The sequence below is a fragment of the Bubalus bubalis genome, chromosome 5 (genome assembly GCF_019923935.1).
Source record: "Bubalus bubalis isolate 160015118507 breed Murrah chromosome 5, NDDB_SH_1, whole genome shotgun sequence".
Lineage (NCBI taxonomy): Eukaryota > Metazoa > Chordata > Mammalia > Artiodactyla > Bovidae > Bubalus > Bubalus bubalis.
Window position 1 is genome coordinate 74,854,773 of NC_059161.1, and position 22,469 is coordinate 74,877,241.

General features: G+C 36.2%; 1 protein-coding gene across 6 annotated transcripts in view; it reads right to left on the reverse strand.

The window, feature by feature from the left end:
- The window catches only part of KCNT2 (potassium sodium-activated channel subfamily T member 2), a 428,512-nt gene that overhangs the window by 133,123 nt on the left and 272,920 nt on the right, over positions 1-22,469 (reverse strand). For all 6 annotated transcript variants that reach the window (XM_044943221.2, XM_025286125.3, XM_025286126.3 and 3 more), the window contains exon 14: positions 13,534-13,642. In XM_044943221.2, coding sequence (XP_044799156.1) covers positions 13,534-13,642 — 109 coding nt within the window. The remainder of the gene's footprint in view (positions 1-13,533; positions 13,643-22,469) is intronic.

A 22,469-nucleotide genomic window follows, 5' to 3' on the forward strand; every position in this document is an offset into this window, starting at 1 on the left:
AATTTTACTCCAACCTTTATTAATAATACAGGGCATTTCAGAGCCTATAGATTTGTTAAAAAAAAAACAAAGCATAAACCTCTTGTTTTCAACTTATCATTCCATCCTTATTTTCTTTCATCTTTTCCTACTTCATGTATCTGGGCAGACTTAACTAAAGATTATTTTTTAATGAGACAAAAATAATCATATAGCTGAGTAAATAATCTATTTACATTTTATACAAGAGAATTCTACCACTTAAATAACTCTTGAATGCACCACTTACCCTTTTCTCCATCATCAACTCTTACACTCTTAAAATATTCCTACTCCATTTCCTTGCCTCTTATATGGATTGGTGCTACAATAAGAGTGAATTTCAAAATCTCAAATCACTTCAGGTCACTTTCCTGTTAAAAATAATTAAAGAGTTTCCTCCTCCCATCTGAAAAAGGTAAACTTTCTCACCATCACTACCAATCCCTCCTGACCTATGCCATGCCTGTCTTCCAAATTTCATCTGTCATTTCTGTCTCCTTTTTCTTGGGTGCTCCAGCAAACTTTAGTTTCCCCTGATCAAGAAACTCTCTTATCCAGGTCTTCTAACCTGTTCCTTTTTCCTCCTATGTCCTCCTCATTCTTGGACCCACAGTTCAGTCATTACTCTTTCAGCCATGCAGTGGTGGACTTCATGATAGTATAACATTAAATTATATTAACTAATCCTTAAAGTCTTGCTTCCTTGTGAAATAGGCTCCATGGGACAAAGGACCATCTCTTGTTTACCATGCTATCTCTGAGATAAGACATCTGGTCTGACAGAGTATGTCTTAATAAATGTTTTGTTAAATGAACAGAGTATAACCTAACAGTGTTCTTCATGCTCAGTTACTAAATTTTCTGCTTTTCTAATTATATAATTCCTTTCTCCTTCACCAAAATCATTTTTACGTCTTATCAAGTACTTTCCCTATGATGAATTTGCTATTAGAATGAGGAGAAAAAGCCTTCACTGAGTTTCATAATCATAAATGGACATGAAATGAACTTAACCTCAGCAGCAGTAAAAGACAATAAAGATACTAAGGACAAAAAGCAAAGAATGAAAAGCTTCATGAAAATTATGAAAAGCCATTTAAGAAAGATTTACTCTGTGTTTACATGAATAGAAGGACCATTTAGGGAAGACAGTCTGCTTCTGCATTCACGTACTGTTAGCCTCAAAGTAAACTCCAGCATGTAAAATAATATAGCCTGTAGTTTATATTTCTGACCCTTTACAGGCTACTTTACCATACTGACTGATAATGCAGTAGTAATTGCATTATACAGTAACTGACTGGAAATTAAATAGTAATAAATTCTTCCTAGACAGGTTTATGTCTACCTTAATTTTCAAAATAATGCCAGCTCCAGTTGTTAGAAAAGGTGTTAGTAGAAAAAAGAAAGAAAATAAAAGAACATGTATACCTGTGGTGGATTCATTTTGGTATTTGGCAAAACTAATACAATTATGTAAAGTTTAAAAATAAAATTAAATTAAAAAAAAATAAAAAAAAAGAAAGAAAATAAAAGAACATAAAAAGAAAATATTCTACTAGGGAAATAGAGGAAACACAGAATAGAAGCTTGTGCTCAATGCTTGAAAAAAATCTCTATTTTCCCTGAACAAAAGGTCATGCTGTAAAAATTCATAAATCCAATACCATAGTCATGAGAGCCTTAGAAAAGTTTCAGTGCACATCCTAGAACCAAAGGAGGCTTATGCCTGCTCCTTTCTGCATGCTTAAACCCTAAACAAAGGTCTTACATATATATACACATATATTTGCAAAAAGAAAGGAGAAGTATAAGGAGAGGTGATAGAGAACTGTTTATGAGAAAACAAACAAAAATGTCTGGTGAAGTAAATTGCAACTTTCATGTCAAAATTTTCAAGACCCTGTAGCCTTCACCCAAGCTCTTTTAAATCTCCAATTCCTGTTCAGTAATAATAAGGTACTGGGGAGCTCCCACTTCTTTCAAATCCTGTTCAATGATTAGAAAGCTCTGTCTCATCCAATTTGAAAGTCCAATCTTCCCAGCTGAGGCTAATTCTCCCTGGAATGCTGCGGCTCTGAAGTGACTCACACTGGTCACCAAAGGCATCTCCTAGAGTCATGTAAACATGTTTGTGGGGTGTGGAGGGGTGGGCCTCTGTGTATCGTGTACCATCCCTGGGAAGGAAACAATTTCTGTCCACTCTGTCTAACCTACTTCCCAGACAGATGTCCCGCGCACCTTACAGCCTTTGGCTTCTTGGGTTTCCTCACCTCGTAGCAGCACCCTTAGACAGGGTACCACAGAGAGAACATAGATCTTTTCAAGTCATCAGCTCTGATGCTGGAAACCCCATGCATGGGAGTGAAGGTTCTGCCATCTCTCTCTCTTTGATTCTTTTTTCCTCAAGTTCAAATCAGAAAACTACATACACCAATGTCCAACTGGGGAAGGACATACTGGTCCCTGCTTTCTGCAGACATGCCTTATTCTCCACGAGTATTAATTAGGTCATTTCATGAACTTCATTTCATGAGGCTAGTGAAAATGACAGTGTTAGTCACTCAGTTGTGTCCAACTCTTTGCCACTCCCAGGCAAGAACACTGGATTGGGTTGCCATTCCCTTCTCCAGGGGATCATCCTGACCCAGGGATTGCAACTTGAACCCAGGTCTCCTGCACTGAAGGCACATTATTTACCATCTGTACAACCAAGGTAGGTACAAACACACTGTGCTGCTCTACTAGCCTTCTCTGATCTTTTCTTTCTATGGAAGGGTGGGGAAATTAGAAAATGGGATACTTCACTCTTTTTCCTCCTTGGTTTTAGATTGTGGTCACCAATTTTGGGACAAGATGAAAAGTCCCTCTCATGATCATAAAAGGCCAGAAATGGGCAGTGACCCAATTCTTGGAAGCCACACCCCTTCCCCCAAATAGTTGGAATAATCTTCCCACTCACTGGCATATGAAATTATCCAGCCTATAATACTAACCACCCTATATTTTAGGTCTATCTCTGAGATAGACATATTCTGCCTCTGAGACAGAATATTCCACATTCTGTCTATGGAATGTGTATCTCTCTAAATAAACCTGCTTTCACTAAAAAAAAAAAATAATAAAAATTTGAAATAAGTTATGTTTGTTTTATTCTGCTTATTGTGCCCCAGTTAGAAATATCTAACTTTTTAGTGGTGCATAAATTAAAGTTGACAAATGATTTTGCTTTTCTTTCAAATGCAAAGTGCACACCCCTGGTTAATCCATGATTACACTTTCAAGGTAAGTGAAAGTAAAAATGAAAGTTGCTCAGTCACATCCAGCTCTTTGCTGACCCCATGGACTATACCCCAGGGAATTCTCCAGGCCAGAATACTGGAGCAGGTAGCCTTTCCCTTCTCCAGGGGATCTTCTCAACCCAGGGATCGAACCCAGGTCTCCCACATTTCAGGTGGATTCTTTACCAGCTGAGCCAAAAGGGAAGCCCGAGAATACTGGAGTGGGTAGCCTATCCCTTCTGCCCCAGATCTTTCCGACCCAGGAATCAAACTGGGGTCTCCTGCATTGCAGGCGGATTCTTTACCAACTGAGCTATCAGAGATGGGTATTTATTGCCAGAGAATAAATTCACTCACATACTGTCTCCTGTGCTGCAACAAAACCAACCCACTGGAACAGGACCATCAAATAGTAAGTGCTTGGGTCTGCAACTGTAGAAATGTGCTTCCTAGACCATTGAATGCAGTAAAAGAATCTGATATGGTTTTGATTTTCAAAGTTTCCCCACATCAACTTTTCCCAAAAGGAGAAAATAAGAATCTAACTGGAATTTCCTGTTCCAGATGCAATACCCTGAAGTCTTATTATACTGCGCTCTCTGTTCTTATTTCAGGAATGTACTGAATTACCCCACTCAGTAATGTGTGCATTAAAAAAAAAAATAGCATAAAAGCTTACTTGACAGACAGCTTCCTATTTCTAAGAAGGTGATTTTTTTGTAAAATTCATACTAATAACTTTTAGAAGGTAAAATTGAATTTTTGTGTTCATATCTTCTTCATGTATTTAAAGATACCACAAAAACAAAGGTAAACTATAGAGTGCAGGCAGGCATTACTGCCTTCACGGTTGTACAGTGAAATTATTAGTGGAAATCCTTCTGCTATCTTGAACACCTCTGCATTATAATTATCACATTTAGTTTTGCTAGTACATTTTGTTCTTTTCAAAGCTAAATAATGTATTTAAATATACAATAAATGGTGTTTCAGATTCACTAAAATTCACACAGATTGCCAAATTAGCTGCTTTTATATATTTCTTTTTATTACCAAATGAAATTATTTTCACCTCCATGGGAATAAAGAACATACTGTCACAAGGTATCTTTGGTATAAATACCCATTCATCTATATATAATAAAAGGCTTTACATATAACTGGGGGAAATCTTTGCCTTAGGAAAAGGATGTCATTTAAATTTATAATCGCAGAATTAGATAAGATAAAGTTCCTTTATTGGTGCTTTATTTTAAAGAGGATAAGAAACTATATTTGTTGCCTCATTATATTAGATTGAAAGTAGATTTCAAAAAGCCTAAAACAAGTGACCCAAAGGTTTTAATCTAATTAAAATTAACATTTTATTTAATTCCATACTCTAGTAGTTCACCAATTAATATCAGCTTGGTTCCAGATAATTGTTTATATTCTTTAGAGGAGGGTCTCTGAAAACACACACATTAATTTAAAAATGAATGTAATTTATTCATGTGGTCTAAAGCTTCTACTTTATTTAAAAATTAAAGTATTTAATGGTATTCTGATTTTCCTTTGCTATCAGTGTCAGGAATCTACAGTCAATACTGTAGGTAAAAGAACTGATTTTGACAAATGGTAGCCTGTGTCATTGAAAACATAATTGTAATTTATGGAGTGGAAATGGCAAATTGGAGTAGATGGAAACTTCTACCACAGGTGAGGTTACAAAAGGAAGGGCTAACATACAACTTTGGATGAACATTTATTCTTCCTGGTCTGGGACTCAATCTGACACATAAGTTGGATTATCTTACTGGGGAGAAAGGTAGTCAAGAACTCTAAGTAGAAGAAGTAATAAAACTCAAAATGAAGATGCTTCTGTCTTCCAGGAAGAGATTTATGCATCTCTACTCTTGAAGCAGAACTTTCCCAGTTTTTTATGTTATTAGACCTCAAAACAAAAACCTGAGTCCTAAGATTAAAACCATGTAGAGGATGATAATCAATTTTCTACCACTAGATGGAACCAGAAAGCTGTTTGCATTCTCAGGATAAGAAAAATCGCTGTGAAAGTGGCTGTAACAGAGAAATGCCATTGAGCTTTCAAGCATTCTCAATAGTGAACATAAACAATGAATATCCTTTTGAAAGCGATTTCAAAAGAAGAAATAGAGCTCAAACTTTAAGTTTGAAAGGCTGATTGTACATGAAAGTGTTCCAAACTCATTTCCCTTAAAGTTTGTTTGTTCTTCAAAATCTCTAGTGTGGTTTTCTGAAGTGCTCAGTTAATTCAAGAAGTCACCTAATTATCACACAAACAAATCCTAAAAACACTTGCAAAGCCTTTTCATCTACTTTTTAAATTGTCAGGTGAAATAGAAATTCATCTCTCATAATGACACTGCAGTCTCAGCTCTTTAATTCCATTATTAAATAGATCCTACCCCACTGATTTTCAACAGTTCTCCTTCAGCATTTGTAAACATTTATAGCTAAAATGTGCCATCTCCCTGCCTCTATCAGAACACAGACTGCTTGCTCACAGAATAAGTACCACGCGCTTAGCTTATGGTCAAGCTCTCTGTACCCTGATGCATTTGAATTGCTCTCTGATATTTGTCCTTTTAGTTTAGAATATCACAGTGACATCTTCAAGAAAGTCGTCTTCCATAAATATTAATATTGGGGATATAGAAGTTTCATAAGCTTCTATAGCTATTATTCACATTTTATCTTTTTAAGGATTTTTTTTTTCTCTTTTAAAATTATGTGTAAGTAGCAAGTTTCTTTAGTGTCTGTCCACATTATCATTTGGTTTAGCCTCAAGGTGTGCAAACTAATCTTACCATAGCTAAAAGAAACTGTACTAACCAAACAGATCTACTAGGAGAAATTTATAACACATTCCAAACATACATAAGCCATGTCTACAGTGTGCGCTGCCTTGTATTGAATGTTAGATTTTGTGATCAGAATGTATGCATGTTTGTGTTCATCGAACTTCTAACATAGTGCCTTATACTGTATGGATGCAAATGATTATTATTATCTGTGGAAAGGATGAATGAATGAATGACCAAACATTACAATTTGTTGTTGTTGTTCAGTTGCTAAGTCGTGTCCGACTCTTCCTGACCCCATGGACTGCAGCATGCCAGGCTTCCCTGTCCTTCACTATCTCCCGGTGTGTGTGTTTAAGTCACTAAGTCATATCTGACTCTCTGCTACCCCATGAACTGTACAGTCCACGGAATTCTCCAAGCCAGAATACTGGAGTGGGTAGCCGTTCCCTTCTCCAGCGGATCTTTCCAACCCAAGGATCAAACCCAGGTCTCCTGTATTGTGGGCAGATTCTTTACTGTCTGAGCCACCAGGGAAGCCCCAGCATGCCAAGCTTCCCTGTCCTTCACTATCTCCCAGAGTTTGCTCAAATTCATGTTCATTGAGTCAGTGATATCGCCTACCACCTCATCCTCTGCCGCTCTCTTCATTTGCCTTCAATCCTTCCCAGGATTAGTTATATTTTAACTCTAATGCTATCTTATGGAGAAGGAAATGGCAACCCACTCCGGTGTTCTTGCCTGGAGAATCCCAGGGACGGGGGAGCCTGGTGGGCTGCCGTCTATGGGGTCGCACAGAGTCAGACATGACTGAAGTGACTTAGCAGCGGCTATCTTAAACATGTGATTTCATTCATAACTTAAATTGATGGAAAATGCTTCTAAATTCTGGGCTTAATGTGAAGAGTTTTGAGTTATCTCTTAATAAAAACATGCTATCAAATTGTATTACTATATCATTATAGAAGATTGTATCAATTGTGGAAGGTTGTAGACTGTATCATTGTAGAAGATTGTATCAATCTTCTCTTGATCACATTCTCTGAGGTGTGAGACTAGAGAACTAGCTCAGGGAAGATTCCTCACAGGGCTATACATATTAAAGTATTAGTGACTATAGATTTAAGTCTTTTGATTTTCCGTTCTGTAAGTTGAGCTGTTAGCCATCCTCTTCCCTTCCATCTCTTCCACCTAATTTTACTCTAAAGTATCATTAGCTGCACCTTTTTACATTGTTAAAAATGTAAATATCTACATTTTGTTCACTGGCTATAAATAAATCAATGGCTTCACATAAAATTGGAGAACTCATTGTATACCTTAAACTTGGGCAATGCTACATGTTGATTATAGCAAAGCTGGAAAAAAAATACATTATATAAGGCATGAATAAGGCATGTTCTCTACCTTAAATGAAATTATGCCCTATCAAGTAGGAAAAAATAAGAGGACCTTAATACATACTCTGGTAGAATGTCATAACATTCTACATGAGCTCATAGAAAGGAGACATCACGTTAAACTGGGGAGCTTAAAAATATTCACAAGGAGATAGAATCTTTGAATTTCAGGAAAATCCTCTAGGAAAGCAGAAGAAAAAAAATCAAGGCAGAAGGAACAACATTTAAAAAGATGTAGAAGGCGGAAACCATGAAGTATATTTAGGATCATGTTATTTGGAGAACATGATACATAGAATCATGAGAATTAAGGACATAAAAATAAATTGGATGAGAGCAAAGAGGGGCCTCAATAAATAAAATTAACACACTTAAATCTAATTTGATAACAGAAGATAAGCTATTAAGGGTCTGAGCAGTATCTGTATTTCTCAAACTATGTTTAATAGAATAATGTTCTAGTTGATCTTTCAATAGGTGGAAAAACATTTCTCAGGTAACCAAATAGATTTTGGATACACCTAATAAAATGCATTTCTGTGCAGATTTTCAGTGCAGGTTAATCTCTGCAGAAGAAAAATGAGTAACCTTCAGATATATGATTCAAACCTCCAGTCCTGAAATCTGGGTGTGTGTGTGTGTGTGTGTGTGTGTGTGTTTGTGTGTGCTTGTCATGGGAGAGATGAAGAAAGGCTCACCAGGGACCACAATCTTAACTGCCATGATCAAAGAAGCCGACTTCTGTGGAACCAGCAGAACTATTTGCTTTCATGCTTTCTCTTTTTTATCTTCCTGGGAAAGACTAATGAAGTGGCAGCCTTTGACCAGGCTTTGCTTTCTTATCATCTCCTCATTCATTCACCCTATCTCAAAATGAAAAAGTCTCCATCGTCCAAAATTTTCTCAGAACTTCCCAGAAACCAGTGACCTCCGAATTCTGTTTGCTTCTTCTCCATCTTAAGCCATCTGTATTGTTAACACTCCAGTTATTTTTTTGGAAATCCTTGCTCCTTTTTATCCTGTGATGCTACACTATATTTGCTGTCCTTTTCTCCCATCTGTTTCCTATAAGGAGTAATTTCCCAAGGAAAAGTCTTAAGTGATCATTTCTCCCAAATCCCCACCATTTCTCCTTTCAGTTCTGTGGCCCTGAACAACCCTGATTCCTCTTCATGCTCGCAGGCTCAGTTGCTTCAGTCTTGTCTGACTCTTTGGGAGCCTATGGACTGTAACCCCCCAGGCGCCTCTGTCCATGGGATTCTCCAGGCAAGAACACTGGAGTGAGCTGCTATGCCTTCCTCCAGGTATCTTCCAGAACCAGGGATCGAACTCTCATCTCCTGAGTCTCCTGCATTGCAGGTGGATTCTTTACCCAATGAGCCACCTGGGAAGCCCCGATTCCTCCTCAGGAACCAGTAATTCCTACAAGCAAAGGTACCTGCATCAAAAAAGCAAATAGATTCAATCCCAAACTCCTTTCTCCTTCTGCCAAAACCACACATTTTACAGTTCTCTCCTGTCCAACCTCAGTGTGTGAAGACATTTTCTTCCTCTTTTCCCCTTTTCTATATCCATATCTAATCAGTGGCCAAGGTTCATAAATTCTAACTTTGAAATATTTTTCTTATCAATTCTCTTTCATTCCCATTAATAAGCATAAAGAGCAAAGAATATTACCTCTTGGATGGGACTAATGAAATAAATATTTTTGTGAAATTAAGTGGAAAGGAAAATAAAATATTAAATTTTGATAGAGATGGAATATCAAGATGGGTCAGCTGAATGTCTATCAACTGTTCTGATAATTTGGCAAATGTTTGCTAAAATCATCACAGTCCATGTTTGACAGCTTACAGTGATATCTGCCCAATGAATAAATTTCTGTTCATCTTTCTAGTATGTTTGCCAAATAAATCAAAATACTAATTTAACTGACAATAAGAAAAGCCCCTGCCAAGAGCACTGAACACTCAAATGTAAATGAAGTGAGTAAGAGGGGAAAACTGAGAAGGGCTAAAATACAGAGCAAACATCAATGAATCAAAGGGATACAGTTATTCAAAGTCATCTAAAATTGACCCCATCTAGTTGACTCACTGATCAACTAGAACAGGAATGAGTATATGAACATCTAAATAAAGAAAATGTAAGATCATAGGAGCATTAATGAGCCTTGCGAGATGCACTGGTCTAGGTCATGCTAAGTTGATGTGAAAGCCTCCTGCTTAGTCATTCAGTATTTGTGACCCCATGAACTGTAACCCTGCCAGGCTCCTCTGTCCAGGGGATTTCCCAGACAAGTATACTGGAGTGGGTTGCCATTTCCTCCTCCAGAAGATCTTCCTGACCCAGGAATCAAACCTGTGACTCGTGAGTCTCCTGCATTGGCAGACAGATTCTTTACCACTGAAGCCACTTGAAGTAATCAGGGAAATACAAAACAAAACCATACTTAACATATGGTTTCCATCTTTGCCCCATTTCCACAGGCTAGAGGAAGAGAATTAAGAAACGTATGAAGGTTAAGTGGAGAAATCTAATTCTAAGGCTGAATTAGGAACTCCACTGTCAGACCTAAGGGAGGACTGTCACTAAATAAGCTGCCCTCTCTATCTCTAATTCCTGCTTCCTTTGTCTACCTTATTTGCTTCAGAACTCATAATTATTATTTCCTTAAGTACCTACAATCTACAGAGCATTTAATTTAAAAATACATTTTCAAATTAGACTATTTTAGATTTTGTATTATATTTGTTTCTGTGTTTGTTGGATCTAAGTCTTTAGCTTGTGTCTATCAACTATTTTTAGTCACTCACCATTTGTTATAGAATGAACTTTTAATAATATTGTTCCTTCTTCTTTTTTAATGGAGAAATTTGAGTATTACTGTAGGTATTGTCTCAATTAATGGTTTGATAATCCCTACATAAAGCATTTCTAGACTACTCAACATTTCCCCATTATACTACTTGATTTAGCTCCCAAGTTTGCTCTCTTATTATTAAATCAATATATTTGAGGTCTCTAATTTCTGCTGATGCTTAAAGGCAAAATTTTAAACATGTTCTGTTAATGAGTGAATCTTCACTATACCTTCAATTAATGCATAACAAATTACTTTAGTCAAATAATATTATTAATAAAATATATTAGATTTTTTAAATTAAGTGATCTATTAGGATGATCATTTATACTGAAGTGATGGTATTTATCTGTTTAAGATAAGCTAGAATATATAAAAGTTCTTACAACTCAATAATCAGAAACAATGTGATTAGAAAATGGACAAAGGATCTGAATAGGTTTTTGCTCAAAGGTGATATGAAAATGGTCAATAAGCCCATGAACTAATTGTAACATTATTAGTAATCAGGGAAATGCAAACCAAAACCATAATGAAGCACCACTTTGCATTCAATAGGAGGATTATGATGCAAAAAGCAGATAATAACAAGGATTGCTGAGGACATGAAGAAACTGGAGTCATGATAGACTGCTGATGGCAATGTAAGATGATATAATCCCTTCAGAAAACATCTGGGACATTCCTAAAAAAAAAAAGGCTAAATAGATTTACTGGTGTGGGGGGTTGCTCAGTCACTTCAGTCACATCCAGCTCTTTGTGACTCTATGGGCTGTAGCCCACTGGGCTCCTCTGTCCGTGGGATTTCCCAGGCAAAAATACTGGAGTGAGTTGACATTTCTTCCTCCAGGGGATCTTTCTGACACCCAGGGATTTAACCCTTGTCTTTTGTGTCTCCTGCGTTTCCTGCATTGGCAGGTGCTTTCTTTACCACCAGCACCACCTAGGAAGCTCATGACTCAGCAATTTCACTCCTAGATATAGACCCAAAGAAATTAAAGGACATGTCCACATAAGAATCTTTACATTTGTATTAAGAACAGCCTTATCCATAATGCTGGAAACAACCCAAGTACCCATCAGTTGATGAATAGAAAAGTACAAAGAAATATATCGATACAATAGAAAACTACTCAGTTTAAAAAGGAACGAAGTAATGATACATGTTACAATATGGATGAACCTTAAAAACATTATGCCAAGTGAGAGAAGCCAGTCCAAAAACAGCATACACTGTATGATTCCATTCATATCCATCCATTGTAATATTCCATCCATTGCAATATGCAATGTCCAGAAAAGAAAAATCTATAGAGATAGGGTAAGGTTTGTGTTTGCCTATAGTTGGAAGAGTTTGGATACAATGTGGGCTATTGCAAAAATGCAGAGAGTTTATGAGATAATGAAAATATTAGGATTTAGCAGTGATAGTTGCACAATTCTATGACTATACTGAAAACTACAAAATCGTATATCTTAGCAGGTGAACTATATGGTATATGAATTATATCTCAATAACAAAGAAAGTACTTTTGGTGGATTAAAGCATTTATTGTGTCACTTAATTGGGGAATGATTTTGCAGGTCAATCTTACTTACAGGAAATCCTTACTTATGTAGTAATGTTTTCAAGATCATCACTTTCTTTTTTAATATGACAATATTCATTAGAGTATATTAGGAAAAGTCCTATTTGAGGAGATGCTGAAATTCTTTTTAAATTTATATGAAGTCCAATGTTCACCAGGCACTATTGTGTGCCAATAAATAATATTTACTAGGAGTTGGAAAATGTAATTTAACCATTCTATAAATACTAATGTGTGTTAGTGTTGAAGGGCTTCATATTATCATTTGTGCAAGAATGAAGGTGACTAAATTCTCAGCTCTAAAGCTGTACGAATCTGTGACAAAGATGGATGACAAAATAATGAAGCCATAAATTCTATGAATATTCAACTAGTTGGTGACAAAGTTTTCAGTATTTTATTTAATTCCATCAAAATGCTGAGTAAGTCCATCCAAGAAAAACAATTTCATTTGTGGACCTGTTACATTGTTTCTGTTGCACATTTTAAAGGCTTATCAATGTATAGAATGGAAATAGTTATATTCAGAACTTTGAGAAAATTGCTTCTGGGAAACTCTTTCTGTCTCTATACAGCAGAGACATAATTAGAGGGAAAAGAGGTAAATCTACTTAAAAACACCAGAGGGAATTTACTATTTTTCAATTATCAATTTCCTCCAAGCAGTACTAAATCCCAGGAAAGAATTTCCTTTTCCTTGATTTATTTGATTTGGCATTTCACTTAAACAGCTATCAATTAACTCACTAAATTTAAATGATTATAACTGCAAGCACCACTGTGGGATTTATTTAGAAAATCAAACATTTTGTCTAAAATATCCAGTAAGGAATATGAAAAGCATGAAATGTGGTGCAACATTTATCTTTTTGAATAAGAGCAGTGACTATATTCGCTGATTGTATTTTACTTGATAATGCAAGTCAAAAGCAACATCTATGGTTTAGGAAACTCTATCAAAATAAACAAAGAGGAAAAAATGTTCTCATGATATAATTTCCCTCAATACCCTAAAATTCATTTAATACTTTCTTTTATACTACATTAGCTAATTTTATCAACTACTTTGTTATCATTCTATAATACTTATAAAATTTTAATTTTGAGCTCATTTGTGTACATACAGCTTTCAGATAAAAACTTACCTCAGTAACAGAAAAAGAATGACTTTAAGACCTTTCAATAGTGACTGCTGTCATCCTGTTTTGCAAGATTTTATTTGCTAAGTATTAATTTTGAAAGGAGAAACAATACCCTAATTCCAGGCCTAACTAATGAGGCAGGCATAGAATTTGGGATAAAACAAATCATCTCTCGATTAGTTAGAAAAGACAGCAAATCACTGTTAATATCCTCTCTGTCTTGGACCCTGTAGTAGGTCTGTAATTGTCTGTCTACCCTCTGTCTACCAGATGGTGATAACTCACACAAATACAAGTAAAGGTACATATCTAGCTGTATACTTAGGCTTACTGTATTTCTAAGTCACATAACTACACTTATATAATTCCTTTTTATAATTTAAAATGCATCATCTTAAAGAAAAAATATACTTACTGCCCTCTAGAGGTATGGACCAGCAGTGTAATAAGTGTAGATGTTGCTGGGCATATACAGTTTAAAGCTAACATGGCGTATTTAAACTCTTCTTCACAAACAACATGATCTGTTTGAAATAAAATAGGTAAATTAGAATAATTTACCTTGGGATAGTAGTATTTTAAAGTAATATGTAAAACAGAGAATAAAATTACAAAAGCTTCCATATACATACACTTGCTTCAGAGATGTTTGTACATGTGCAAATTTATCTCCAGGAAAAATGTTTCATAAGAAAGAGTACTAGACTGTGAGGTAAGTTATTGAGGTACAGAGGGCTTCTAACCCCAGATATGTCTTTAATAAAACTGACAGCCTTTGGCAAGAAGTTTTTCTCCTGTGCCTCATCTGTACAAAAAGGTAAGAAGTTGGTAGGTGTGAGGTACAGCCTGTATACTAAATTGAAGACTATACACAGTCTCCTTTACTTCTGATAATTCTATGGTATGAAATATAACAGTGCTGATTTATAACATGATTTATTTATCAAATCCATAGTCACATAACATAAAGACTTAGGATTACTTATTAAAAAATGTGGCAGATAATATTTGCACAATAGATAAGTAATAATTTGTACAATCAAAACAACTACCATTATCGATCAATAAAAATTAATCCTGATATAAATATAAATTATACCTTAACCTTAGAATCTAAGGTCATAAATTCAGAAGATGATAGAGTCCAGTTAGAAACAATAATAAATGGCATAAAAATAAATTCAATGACATAAAAACAATAGAGAGCTAGAAATGATGACACATGGTTGGGGGAGTGAAGGTCATGTTAAAAGGAGTAGTGCCATTCAGCCCAAGTAAATTGTTTTCATGCAGGAATGAGGGCCCAGATGCCATATGCTCAATTTTCCACAGAAATAACATTTTAGAGAAGCAATTAATGTTTGGGGAAAAAAAGCTGTTTGTTTTGGGGGAAAAAAACCTTCCCTTCCAAGTAAACTGCTGTAGCTGATATTGAAAATAAAGACTGCTTAAAGTTCTAAGAAAATAAATATTCTTAGGCAGAAAATAGCAGTTTTAGCTAATGAAGAAATGGGTTGAATTTGTGAGTCTGATCTATGAAATGAAAACACACACTATACAATTTATGATGAAACAAGATTACTTGGGAAGTGATTCATTAAATGTTCCAGATAGATAAATAATAACCTTACTCTTGTTTGCATAACATCAGTGAGCATATGAAAGAGCCCGTTATTTTTCTTTTTCCTTCATTTCCTTAATTCATTTTTTCTTTTACATTTTATGGAAGAAATTATAAGCTATGGTTACACATCAAGATTTACTCTTTAAAAAAATCAAGAATCTAACAATGCCTCTTTTTTTTTTTCCTGCTTGTCAGTATTATAATAAAAATCTATAAGAAAAACCTCCAAAATATATAACCATGATTTAACAGTTTACAGGAAGATGGGTAGATTCTAAGTTCTATTTTGAATTTAGAAAAGTATTCAAAGTATCTGCAAAAGAACAGTGACTTAAACCGCTATTTTAATATTTCTCAAATAATTTTTAAGTATATAATGCCCAATCTATGAAAATAAAGTTACAAAACTGTTAAATGAAGAATAATTTTACTTTAGAATCATATGATAGCCAAATACATGGGGTCTATAAATTTTAAACCAAAAATTGAACACATGATTGAAGAAAAGTATGTATATCTATTATGACATGAGATAGAGTATTTAAAAACCCACTACCAGAAAATTTGGAAGGTATGATTACCATATATGCAATACCAAAGAATGCTCAAACAACCACACAATTGCACTCATCTCACACGCTAGTGAAGTAATGCTCAAAATTCTCCAAGCCAGGCTTCAGCAATACGTGAACTGTGAACTTCCAGATGTTCAGCTGGTTTTAGAAAAGGCAGAGGAACCAGAGATCAAATTGCCAACATCCAATGGATCATCAAAAAAGCAAGAGAGTTCTTGAAAAACATCTATTTCTGCTTTATTGATTATGCCAAATCCTTTGACTGTGTGGATCACAATAAACAGTGGAAAATTCTGAAAGAGATGGGAATACCTCTTGACCTGCCTTTTGAGAAACCTGTATGCAGGTCAGGAAGCAACAGTTAGAACTGGACATGGAACAACAGACTGGTTCCAAATAGAGAAAGGAGTACGTCAAGGCTGTATATTGTCACCCTGCTTATTTAACTTCTATGCAGAGGACATCATGAGAAACGCTGGGCTGGAGGAAGCACAAGCTGGAATCAAGATATCCGGGAGAAATATCAATAACCACCCTTATGGCAGAAAGTAAAGAAGAACTAAAGAGCCTCTTGATGAAAGTGAAAGGAGAGTGAAAGAGTTGGCTTAAAGCTCAACATTCAGAAAACTAAGATCATGGCATCCGGTCCCATCACTTCATGGCAAATAGATGGGGAAACAGTGGCTGACTTTATTTTTGGGGGGCTCCAAAATCACTGCAGATGGTGATTGCAGCCATGAAATTAAAAGACGCTTACTCCTTGGAAGGAAAGTTATGACCAACCTAGATAGCATATTGAAAAGCAGAGACATTACTTTGCCAACAAAGGTCCGTCTAGTCAAGGCTATGGTTTTTCCAGTGCTCATGTATGGTGTGAGAGTTGGACTATAAAGAAAGCTGAGTACGGAAGAATTGATGCTTTTAAACTGTGGTGTTGGAGAAGACTCTTGAGAGTCCCTTGGACTGCAAGGAGATCCAACCAGTCCATCCTAAAGGAGATCAGTCCTGGGTGTTCATTGGAAGGACTGATGTTGAAGCTGAAACTCCAATACTTTGGCCACCTGATGCAAAGAGCTGGCTCATTTGAAAAGACCCTGATGGTGGGAAAGATTGAGGGCAGGAGAAGAAGGGGACGACAAAGGATAAGATGGTTGGATGACATCACTAACTCAATGGGTTTGGGTAGATTTCGGCAGTTGGTGATGGACAGGGAGGCCTGGTGTGCTGCAGTTCATGGGATCGCAGAGAGTCGGACATGACTGAGTGACTGAACTGAACTGAACTGAATACCATATGCAACTATTAACTTTCCCTTGGCTTAATGTACAAACTATATTTCTTCTTGCAGGGGACCATGAGAAAATGTGGTAGTTATATGATAGTTTGAAAATATTCCATCTTATTTTCCTTTAGTGCTAAAAGATAAAAAAACTGGGTCCCCTTCCTTCCATTTTCCTCAATTAATGTGTTATCTCTGGTTGGTTGGAAATGGCTGAAGTACAATCATGTTGCACTGGCTAATGTTTCAAAAACTATAATAATCAGTGGGAAATAGAAGAGAAAATTTAGCTTTAGGCATCATTTTTATGTCTGTTTATGCTTTTTTTCTACAGGTAAGTAAAGTTTTTACAGTGTCTATTAACCCAACAAGCAATGTACACATTTCTGGAGGCAATTGTCCACATAGATACAAAGTTTTGAAAAATTTTAGTAAATACTGAATTATTTAGGAAGACAGTTACTGTATAAACTTAGAGAAAGTTTATTTTGTTAATACTATATGTGAGTCATTAATAGAAATTTAAGATCTGATCATTAATGTTGTCAGTGTTAGTAGCAGGCATATATTTATTGGTGCAAGCATCTGTTTTGTGTTGTCTTTTTTTTGGTTATTCATATCTGGGCATTTACAGTGTTGAGATATATGCTTTCTTACTATTAATTATTTCTCTTCTGTTTCTCCTTCATATTACAAATTACATATTCTATTAATTATTTAAAGTGCATTCATATAGATATTTACATTTACTCTGAATTTTGTTCCAGGCTAGTAAAGGAAGTGTGACAAAATATTTATCATACAAAAGAGATATTGGATCAGATAGGTTGAAAGCATCCATCTTAGATTAATGAGTTAATATATAATCTTGGGATTCCTTGTTAGAGAAAAAGAAAAATCAGTACTCTTTATAAAGAAAACATATATTTCACCAATAAGGATGATTGACACATGAAAAGGAATACTATAGCATAATAGTCTTCATTTACACAAATTAAGAAAGGTGAAACTCAGTCTGCAAATCAAAATTGAATTTATCTCTAGATGTCTCCTCTCAGGACCAAATCCATCCCTCCTCCTCAAACATTTATACTCACTGTTATTTCCTAACTTGAATACAAAAGCAGAATATTCTTTCATCTTATTTTGCCCCTCATTTCCCAATGTCATATGACTGCCAAGGTTTATGGATGGTACCACTTTGGTCCTCTGTCACTTTCTCACTCACCTCCCCCCCCATTCCCACTCTTAACTACTTGTTGCAGGCTTCTGATCCTTATCCATGCTCTTAAGGGCCACTTATCAGCTTCTAGAATTAAAAATTTTTTTTTTAATTTTAGAAACAATATGCTTCATCTTGTGTACTAGATGTAGAGAGCAATCTATGTTTAAAAACACTATTGTTTTTGCAGTTAAATGTGTGAATACTTTTACTACTTAAAAAAAAAAATGAAGTTCAGTATGGGGTTTACTACCAAATAACTTCAGGTCAGGTTTTACCACTAACAGAAATACTAAAATATTTTCTTTTCTCAGAGTTTTCTGGATTGAGGGATCCCAAATCAGCTAAAGGGATCAGGGACCTTTATATAAACACTAATAATCTCTCACTTGGGGTAATAAAACAGCTTCCTAAATGCTTGTCCTGTTTTGTAACTTTTTGACAAGCCACTTATCACCCTTCTAAGACTGTGTTGGCAAATACAATTGCCTCAGTCATGAATGAATAAATGACATTTACCGAAATATGAATGGATTTAGAGATGATTGTATTAAGTGAAGTAAGCCAGACAAAGACACATATCATATGATATTGCTAATGTATGGAATCTAAAAAAATAACACAGAAAAACTTATATATGAAGTAGAAATAGATCCACAAACATAAAAATAACAAATGCATGATTATCAATGGTAAAGCAGAGGGAGAGATAAATTAGGAGTCTGGGATTAACCTATACACATTACTATATACACAATAGATAACCAACAATGACCTACTGTATAGCGTAGGGAACTATACTCAGTATTTTGTAATAACCTATAAGGAAAAAGAAAATATATATGTATGAAAAAATATATATATATGTATGGAGAGAGTTAATTCTTGGGTAGGTTGATAAAGAGTCTGGGGCCCTAAAGGAGGAGAAAAGGACAAACTTTTTTTTTCTACATTCCTTTGTCATAGTCACATAAAACTTTTTTTTTTTTTCCTTTAAGCCCAGAGCTAATGATTATACAGCAAAACAACTCATCTTCCTCAAGGGTATGTTTTTCCTTAAACTCCTTACCAATGATTATATAACAACAACGTATCCTGCGCAAAGACATGTTTCTCCTTCTTAAAAAAAAAAAAAAAAAAAAAAGTCTGACTAATTCTGTTATCTTAAAATGTATACTGTGGGAGTATCTGGTAAGACCTTTACATCCTTGAGATGTTCTTTTGATTTATTGTTAATAACCAACTGAGAAAGTATACAGCTCCCTTGCTAAGACTAGTGACAGGACACTCTCCACCCCCCTTTTGATATCTACGTCAGAAGCTTCCTCTATTCCTTTTTCACTGTAATGGAACTTCTGCCACATGAAGTTCTGAGTGTCTGAAGCCTTGCCCCTGGTCCTGAAGCTAAATTCTCTTCTTCAGAGATCACAACTCCAACATTGTCCACCATAAGCTATCAGTATGTGTAACTGATTCAGGCTTCATTAGTAGCTCAGCTGGTAAAGAATCTGCCTGCAAACAGGAGACCCTGGTTCAATTCCTGGTTTGGGAAGGTCCCCTGGAGAAGGGCTAGGCTACCCGCTCCAGTATTCTTCGGCTTCCCTGGTGGCTCAGATGGTAAAGAATTTGCCTGCAATGTGGGAAACCTGGGTTTGGAAGGTCCCCGCATTTGGAAGATCCCCTAGAGGAGGTCATGGCAACCCACTCCAGTATTCTTGCCTGAAGAATCCACATGGACAGAGGGGCCTGGTGGGCTATACAGTCCACACGGTGACAAAAAGCTGGACACAACTGAGCAACTAAGCACCCAGCACATAACTGATTCACGTGGCTGTACACCTGAAAGTAACACAACACTATACTTTAATAAAATAATTAAATAATTAGGTAAAATAAAAATGAAACTCCTGGCCAATACAGTTGCCTTGGTCAACCACTTGTAAAAGAATGAAACTAGAACATTTTCTAACACCATACACAAAAATAAACTCAAAATGGATTAAAGATCTAAACGTAAGACCAGAAACTATAAAACTCCTAGAGGAGAACATAGGCAAAACACTCTCTGACATACATCACAGCAGGATCCTCTATGACCCACCTCCCAGAATATTGGAAATAAAAGCAAAAATAAACAAATGGGACCTAATTAACCTTAAAAGCTTCTGCACATCAAAGGAAACTATTGGCAAGGTGAAAAGACAGCCTTCAGAATGGGAGAGAATAATAGCAAATGAAGCAACTGACAAACAACTAATCTCGAGAATATACAAGCAACTCCTACAGCTCAACTCCAGAAAAATAAATGACCCAATCAAAAAATGGGCCAAAGAACTAAATAGACATTTCTCCAAAGAAGACATACAGATGGCTAACAAACACATGAAAAGATGCTCAACATCACTCATTATCAGAGAAATGCAAATCAAAACCACTATGAGGTACCATTTCACACCAGTCAGAATGGCTGCGATCCAAAAGTCTACAAGTAATAAATACTGGAGAGGGTGTGGAGAAAAGGGAACCCTCTTACACTGTTGGTGGGAATGCAAACTAGTACAGCCACTATGGAGAACAGTGTGGAGATTCCTTAAAAAACTGGAAATAGAACTGCCTTATGATCCAGCAATCCCACTGCTGGGCATACACACTGAGGAAACCAGAAGGGAAAGAGACATGTGTACCCCAATGTTCATCGCAGCACTGTTTATAATAGCCAGGACATGGAAGCAACCTAGATGTCCATCAGCAGATGAATGGATAAGAAAGCGGTGGTACATATACACAATGGAGTATTACTCAGCCATTAAAAAGAATACATTTGAATCGGTTCTAATGAGGTGGATGAAACTGGAGCCTATTATACAGAGTAAAGTAAGCCAGAAAGAAAAACATCAATACAGTATACTAACGCATATATATGGAATTTAGAAAGATGGTAACAATAACCCTGTGTATGAGACAGCAAAAGAGACACTGATGTATAGAACAGTCTTATGGACTCTGTGGGAGAGGGAGAGGGTGGAAAGATTTGGGAGAATGGCATTGAAACATGTAAAATATCATGTATGAAACGAGTTGCCAGTCCAGGTTTGATGCACGATACTGGATGCTTGGGGCTAGTGCGCTGGGACGACCCAGAGGATGGTATGGGGAGGGAGGAGGGTTCAGGATGGGGAACACATGTATACCTGTGGTGGATTCATTTTGATATTTGGCAAAACATACAATTTTGTAAAGTTTAAAATAAAATAAAAAAAAAAAATACAGTTGCCTTGGCCACATGTGGCTATTTAAGTTTAAACAACCTAAAACTAAACACAAATCAAAGTTCAAAAACAATGAAGTTCTCAATAACACTTGACTACTGGCTAGGTATTCAGTTCAGTTCAGTTCAGTTGCTCAGTCGTGTCTGACTCTTTGCAACCCCATGAACGGCAGCACTCCAGGCCTCCCTGTCCATTACCAACTCCCGGAGTTTACCCAAACTCATGTCCATTGAGTCGGTGATGCCATCTAACCATCTCATCCTCTGTCGTTCCCTTCTCCTCCTGCCTTCAATCTTTCCCAACATCAGGGTCTTTTCAAATGAGTCAGCTCTTTGCATCAGGTGGCAAAAATACTGGAGTTACAAGGCAAATATACATTATTATCAATAGCTAGAGAGTGCTGTTTAATCTGCCAAATGGACTAATGACCTTTCATAAATCTGAAAGCTTTATAGGATATATTTCCAATTCCTTAAAATGTCATTACTAGACTGTCAGAATTTGGGTAATCTTATTAACATAATACATTATTCTTTCCATGACCCTGCTCAGTCACACTGCTGCTAAAATTGTTCATCTATAATAACAGGAGAGGAGGTAGAACATATGGGAGTTCTACCTTCAGGCTGGTGAGTATGTGCGTAGGCAGAAGTTTATGAAAACTTTGTTTTCCTTCCTATGGTCCTACTTTCTTAGTGAAGTAGGTTGGAATGTTGATAGGAAAGAGGTTGGAGGTGAGAAGAGAAAACATGGCAAAGCTGTTTAAGAGAGGGTAAAAAGAAACAGATTTGGGAAACAGAATGACTGTTTGGCACCTGCTAGACCCCTAAAAATTAGTGATCATGAATTTAAAGTGGGACTAGCCTATGGGTTGCCTTTTGTTTGGATTCCTCTGCCCATTCAAATGCATGGAAGTACAATCCTAGAAGACAGTTGACATTAGAGTTGATTTTTGACTAAGAAGTCGAACTAACAGAGGGTCAACAAACTGAAATGCCAAGGTAGCTGCCATGACAACCAAGCCAGAGATAGGGATGGGGCAATAAAAGCCAAATAAGGCAAGTGTACGAAAGTTCTTAGAAAAGAACCTTGAGCACGATCACTGACACATGGAAAGGACTAGAGGAAATCTGTTCCAATGTCAACATTCTCTGTAATCACTGAAAATAGTGAACAAGAATCTATGCTTAGGAACAGACAAGTTATTCTGTACAGCAGGATGGTCTCTAGTCAAAAAATTTACTGCAAGGTCTTTGCAATTCATGTCCCACAGGATAATCACCATTGCCATGGACTAATGTCTGCCATGTGCCTTCCTTGCATTTTCCAAAACCCAATATATTATTACAGTTATCTTTCCCCACTATTATATATGCATATGG